Source organism: Salvelinus sp. IW2-2015, linkage group LG14 (genome assembly GCF_002910315.2).
Source record: "Salvelinus sp. IW2-2015 linkage group LG14, ASM291031v2, whole genome shotgun sequence".
NCBI lineage: Eukaryota > Metazoa > Chordata > Actinopteri > Salmoniformes > Salmonidae > Salvelinus > Salvelinus sp. IW2-2015.
This window is the reverse complement of record NC_036854.1, coordinates 8,554,265-8,560,962: the sequence shown is the minus strand read 5'-3', so window position 1 is coordinate 8,560,962 and position 6,698 is coordinate 8,554,265. Positions and strand designations below refer to the sequence as shown.

The 6,698-nt window shown below is 46.6% G+C and overlaps 1 protein-coding gene across 1 annotated transcript in view; it reads left to right on the top strand.

Moving 5' to 3' along the window:
* LOC111972651 (utrophin-like) overlaps nucleotides 1–6,698 on the top strand; it is a 74,529-nt gene that overhangs the window by 60,871 nt on the left and 6,960 nt on the right. The window contains exon 3 of the mRNA XM_023999674.3: nucleotides 763–824. Within this exon, the coding sequence (XP_023855442.1) occupies nucleotides 763–824 (62 nt within the window). The remainder of the gene's footprint in view (nucleotides 1–762; nucleotides 825–6,698) is intronic.

Here is a 6,698-nt window from a genome sequence, read left to right as displayed (position 1 = left end):
ACCCACACACACACACACACACACACACACACACACACACACACACACACACACACACACACACACACACACACATCACACACACACACACACACACACACACACACACACACACACACACACACACACACACAGTCTGCATTCACCTCTGCAGAGGAAAAGCTGAAGCTACATGAAGTTACACACTCACACATCAACTATTTTTAATCACTCCAAGTGACTCAGATACATCAGAACAAATATTTCCATCTTGTGTGTGTGTGTGTGTGTGTGTGTGTGTGTGTGTGTGTGTGTGTGTGTGTGTCTGCGTGACTGATTGCGTGAGTGTTTTTTCGGAGTTTTGACGTTACACAGTCTCACCTTTCTGGATCTCTGTCTCTCCAGACTGACATGTTGTTTTGTTCCCAACCTTTTAGTAGGTTACATGGTCATTATGTTTACATCAATCTTCTATCCAGCTCCTAGTGGTCTCATCTCTGGCACAAATAGTGCAGCAATCACCTCAGAATGGGACTTTTAGTCTGGTTTCAAAGACCTGCAGGTACACCTAATAACATGTCAGTGAGTCTAGTCTCAGAGTTGAGGTTCTCAAATGGAGGCACAATGATCTGCATCTGCTCTCTGCTGACTGATGTTGCAGACCTCTCTGTCCTGTTCTCCTGTTGAAATAGTGACCGGTCCAACATGATGTTTTGTTCTGGTTGGAACTAAAAACAAGGTCAGTTTCTCACCGTGTCTCTTTTTCTCTCCTCTCTTTCACAGATGAGCACGATGCAGTACAGAAGAAAACCTTCACCAAATGGATAAATGCACAGTTCTCCAAGGTAATGGCAAAGTTTGGAAGGCTATATCCGAGCCTCTTCACACAAAGGTTGCTTAGTTAAACCCACCAATAACTTTAGTTAAACCCACCAATAACTTTAGTTAAACCCACCAATAATTTAAGTTAAACCCATCACTAATTTAAGTTAAACCCTCCAATAATTTAAATTCAACCCACCAATAATTGTAACTAAACTCACCAATAATTTAAATTAAACCCACCAATCATTTTTGTTAAATCCACCAATAATTTTTGTTAAATCCACCAGCACCAGCTAAGAAAATATTGTTCTGGAAAACTCCAACACTGATGTTGAACCGAGCTAGGAGTTTGAAGACGGGCTGAATGAAGTAGTGTGAGCAGGTTATTTCTGTCCAAACAGACTGTTTTGTTTGACTGTTTCAGACTAATAACTTCCCCTTTGAACACTAACCCTGACCTTCTCTTCCCAGGCCCAGGAGAATAACAGATTCACTGCAGGAAAGAATAGATAGCCTAGCGGAGCACTAAGAGGACGTTAGCATGGCTGGCTCCCCTATTACAGTGTATACAGGGGAAATGCTTCAACGCTAACTCGATTTAGCTAATGTCTTCTTGATAAATTAATTGGTCTTCACTTGAGTCAGGTTAATCTTCTCTGTGTTAATCAGAAACATGCTAATTTAATATTGATGCTTCCGTCCCTCTCCTCGCTCCAACCTGGGCTCAAACCATGGACCCTCTGTCTCCCACAAAGCATTGTTACCTATCGCTCCACAAAAGCCTTGGCCCTTGTAGAACAAGAGTAATAACTGCTTCAAGGTTTCAGAGCAAGTGACGCCACCGATTGAAACGCTACTAGCGCGTAGCGCTAACTAGCTAGCCATTTCACACCGTTTACATTAACGCGCTCCAACGCGCTAATGCTAGTCTGATAATGAACCTTGTGTGTGTGGTCTTGTTTTAGCTATGTTCCCTCACTCCCACAGGGTAGTTAACAGAAATATTCGAAACATGCTTATACAATTTCACTAATGGGTTTTCCATAAATACATGTATGGACTCTAGTTTTTTTTCTTTTTTCTCTCAGTCGCTCTCTTTTCTTTCTCTCTCTCCCCCTTCTCCCTCTCTTTTTCTCTCTGTAGCTCTCTCTCTCTCCATCTTTATTATTCCTCTCCTCTGTGTTAGCTCTGTGTGTTTCTCTCCTCCCCTTTGTGTTAGCTCTGTGTGTTTCTCTCCTCTCCTCTGTGTTAGCTCTGTGTGTTTCTCCTCCTCCCCTTTGTGTTAGCTCTGTGTGTTTCCCTCCTCTCCTCTGTGTTAGCTCTGTGTGTTTCTCTCCTCCCCTCTGTGTTTGTTAGCTCTGTGTTTCTCTCCTCTCCTCTGTGTTTCCCCCAGAGAGAGAAGATGTTGTTAGTTTGTGTGTGTTCTTTCCTCCCCTGCTGTGTTGTTACGCTTGTGTGTTTCTCATCCTCTCCTCTTGTGTAGCTTGTGTAGCTTCTCTCCTTCTCGTTAGTGTGTTTTCTCTCCTCCCTCTGTGTTTGTTGCGTCTGTGTGTTTTCTCTCCCTCCTCTGTGTTGTTGTAGCTCTGTGTGTTTCTCGTCCTCCCTCTGTGTTTGTTCTAGCGTCTTGTGTGTGTTGTTGCTCTCCGTGCTGTTGGTTTCCTCCTGCTCTCTGTGTTTCTCTCCTCTCCTCTGTGTTAGCTCTGGTGGTGTTGGTTCTCCTCTCCTCTGTGTAGCTCTGTGTGTGTTGTCTCGCTGGCCGCTCTGTGGGTTTGTTAGCTCTGTGTTTCCTCTCCTCTGGCCCTTGTGTTTGTTAGCTCTGTGTGGTTTCTTTCCTCTCCCTCGTGTGTGTGTTGTTAGCTCTGTGTGTGTGTTCTCCTCCCCTCTGTGTTTGAGCTCTGTGTGTGTTCTCTCTGTTCTCTCCCCTCTGGTGTTTGGTTTAGCTCTGTGTGTTTCTCTCTCCCCTCTGTGTTTGTAGCTTCTGTGTGTTTCTTCCTCCCGTCGTGTGTTGTTAGCTCTGGTGTGTGTGTCTCTCCTCCCCTCTGTGTTTGCTCTGTGTTTGGTTCTTCTCGCCTCTGGGTTTGTTAGCTCTGTGGTGTTTCTCTCCCTCCCCTTGTGTTAGCTCTGTGTGTTTCTCTCCTCCCTCTGTGTTTGTTAGCCTGGGTGTTCTCTCCTCCCGCTATGTGTTTAGCTCTGTGTGTTCTCCCTCCCTCTGTGTTTGTTAGGTCGGTGTGTGTTTCTCTCTCTCGCTCTGTGTTGTGTTAGCTCTGTGTGGTTTCTCTCCTCCCGCTTGTGTGTGTTGTTAGCTTTGTGTGTTTCTCTCCTCCCTCTGTGTTTGTTAGCTCTGTGTGTTTCTCTTCCTCCCTCTGTGTTTAGCTCTGGTGTGTTTTCTCCTCCCCTCTGGTGTTAGTCTGTGTGTTTTTCTCCTCCCCTCTGTGTTTGTTAGCTCTGTGTGTTTTCTCTCTCCCCTCTGTGTTTTGGTTCTCGCTCTGTGTGTGTTGGTTTACTCTGTTGTTTCCTGCTCCTCTCCTCTGCTGCTGTGTGTTTCTCCTGCTCTCTGTGCTCTCTTGTGTTTGTTAGCTCGTGTGGTGTTTCTCTCCTCCCTCTGGTGTTAGCTCGTGTGTGTTTCTCTCTCCCCTCGGTGTTTGTGAGCTCTGTGTTTCTCTCCTCCCTATGGTGTTAGCTCGTGTGTGTTTCTTTCCTCCCCTCTGTGTTTGTGTAGTCTTGTGGTTTCTCTCCTCCGCCTCGTGTGTTTGTTAGCTCTGTGTTTCTCTCCTCTCCTCTGTGTGTTGTTAGCTCTGTGTGTTTTCTCTCCTCCCTTTGCTAGCTTGGTGTGTTTTCTCTCCTCCCCTCTGGTAGCTTTGTGAGTCTGTGTGTTTCTCTCCTCCCCTCTGTGTTTTGTTAGCTCTGTGTGTTTTCTCTCCTCCTCTGTGTTTGTTAGCTCTGTGTGTTTCTTCTCCTCCCTGCTGCTGTTCGGTTAGCTCTGGTGTGTTTTTTCTCCTCCCCTCGTGTGGTTAGCTCTGTGTGTTTCTCTCTCTCCCCTCTTGTGTTGTTAGCTCGTGTGTGTTTTCTCTCGCTCCCCTCTGTGTTTGTTAGCTCTGTGTGTTTTTCTCTCTGTGTTTTCTCTTGTGTGTTTCTCTCCCTCCTCTGTGTGTTTAGCTCTGTGTTGTTGTTCTCTCCTCCCCTCTGTGTTTGTTAGCTCTGTGTGTTTCTCTCCTCCCCTCTGTGTTTGTTAGCGTCTGTGTGTTTCTCTCCTCTCCGTCTGTGTTTGTGTTGTCTCTTGTGTTTCGTGCTCTCTCCCCTCTGTGTTTGTTAGCTCTGTGTGTTTCTCTCCTCCTCTGTGTTGTTAGCTCTGTTGTGTTTCTCTCTCTCCTCTGTGTTTGTTAGCTCTGTGTGTTTCTCTCCTCCCTCTGTGTTGTTACGCTCTGTGTGTTTCTCTCTCCCCTCTGTGTTTGAGCTTGTGTGTTTCTCTCCTCCCCTCTGGTGTTGTAGCTCTGTGTGTTTCTCTCTCCTCCTTGTGTTTGTAGCTCTGTGTGTTTCTCTCTCTCCCCTCGTGGTGTTTGTGTAGCTCTGTGTGTTTTCTCTCGCTCTCCTCTCGTGTTTGTTAGCTCTGTGTGTTTCTTCTTCCTCTCCTCTGGTGTTGTTAGCGTCTGTGTGTTTCTCTCCTCCTCTGTGTTGTGTTAGCTCTGTGTGTTTCTCTGCCCTCTCCTCTGTGTTTGTTTAGCTCTGTGTGTTTCTCTCTCCCCTCTGTGTTTGTTAGCTGCTGTGTGTTTCTCTTCCCCTCTGTGTTTGTTAGCTCTGTGTGTTTCTCGTCCTCCCTCTGTTGTTTGTTAGCTCTGTTGTTGTTTTCTGCTCCTCCCTTGGTGTTTGTTAGCTCTGTGTGTTTCTCTCCTCCCTCTTGTGTTTGTTAGCTCTGTGTGTTTCTCTCCTCTCCTCTGTGTTTGTTGTTAGCTCTGTGTGTTTCTCTCCTCTCCTCTGGTGTTTGTTAGCTCTGGTGTGTTTCTCTCCTCCCCTCTGTGTTTGTAGCTCTGTGTGTTTTCTCTCTCTCTCCTCTGTGTTTGTTGCTCGTGTGTGTTTCTCTCCTCCCTCTGTTGGTGTAGCTCTGTGTGTTTCTCCTCTCCCCTTCTGTGTGTTGTTAGCTCTGTGTGTTTCTCTCCTCCCTCTGTGTTAGCTTCTGGTGTGTTTTCTCCTCTCTTCTGTGTTGCGTCTGTGTGTTTTCTCCTCTCCTCTGTGTTAGCTCGTGTGTTTCTCTTCTCTCCCTCTGTGTTTGTTAGCTCTGTGTGGTTTCTCTCTCCCTCTGTGTTTGTTACCTCTGTGTGTTTCTCTCCTCCCCTCTGTGTTTGTTAGCGGTCTGTGGTGGTCTCTCCTCCCTCTGTGTTTGTTAGCTCTGTGTGTTTCTCTCCTCTCCTTATGTGGTTAGCTCTGTGTGTTTCCTCTTCCTCCCTCTGTGTTTAGCTTTGTGTGTTTCTCTCCGCCCTTGCTCTGTGTTTTGTGTAGGCTCTGTGTGTTTCTCTTCCTCTCCCTCGTGTGTGTTGTTAGCTCTGTGTGTTTTTCTCGCTCCCCTCTGTTTTAGCTCTGTGTGTTTTCTCTCCTCTCCTCTGTGTTTGAGCTTGTGTGTTCTCTCCTCCCCTCTGTGTTGTAGCTCTGTGTGTTTCTCTCCTCCCCTCTGTGTTTGTGTAGCTCTGTGTGTTTCGTGTTAGCTCTGGTGTGTTTCTCCTCTCCTCTTTCTTGGCTCTGTGTTTTCTCTCCTCCCTCTGTTTTGTTAGCTCTGTGTGTTTCTCTCCTCCCCTCTGTGTTTGTTAGCTCTGTGTGTTTCTCTCCTCCCCTCTGTGTTGTTAGCTAGCTGTTGTTTTTCTCTCTCCCCTCTGGTGTTTGAGCTCTGTGTGTTTCTCTCCTCCCCTCTGTGTTTGTTAGCTCTGTGTGTTTTCTCCTCTCCTCTGTGTTTGTAGCTCCTGTGTGTTTCTCTCCTCTCCTCTGTGTTTGTTAGCTCTGTGTGTTTCTCATCCTCCTCCTCTGTGTTTGTTAGCTCTGTGTGTTTCTCTCCTCCCCTGCGTGTTTTGTTAGCTCTGTGTGTTTCTCGCTCCCTCTCCTCTGTGTTTGCGTTAGCTCTGGTGTGTTTCTCTCCTCCTCCTCTGTTTGTAGTCTGTGTGTTCTCTCCCTCCCTGTGTTTTAGCTCTGTGTGTTTCTCTCTCCTGCTGTGTTGTGTTAGCTCTGTGTGTTTCTCTCCTCCCCTCTGTGGTTACTCTGTGTGTTTCTTGTTGAGTTGTTGCTGTTGTCAGGTGTCATATCTGAGGGGTATGGAGAGTGGTTGTTAGAAATGAGCTCTGGTCTCTGTTACCTCACAAATAGCGCCGAGGAATTGCGTCATGTTTTGATCCAGGGTGGCATCGTCTGGTTTTCGCTTTCCCAACCATTTGCCCAAGCTTCATAAGCGCTTATTTGATAGTACTGTACGTGAATGGTACGTACCCTTCTACACCAGTTGTTAAGCACAAAACATGTGTCTACCATCGCCCGAGGGTGCATTGAAGACCATGAGGGATGTTCAGAGATTTTTGAATTCATTGCAAATATTGTCTAACCTGAAAATGTACTGGGAGTTGTTGATTTCCCATGCAGAAACAGTTGGCACAGCAATTATGTAACTGCTGATACAAGGTTGTATGTTAGAGCAAAACAACACAACTACAGCATGGCGGTGAGTAGTGTGCCTTGGACAGCACACATATCACACACGACACGAGTAGTGTCCTACACACGACACACAGCACAACGAGTAGTGTCCTTGACGACAGCACGCGTAGTGTCGCTGTTGATCACAGCACAGCACACACACACACAGCACACGGAGTAGTGTCCCCTGTACACACAACGAGTAGTGGTCCGTTAGCACAGCG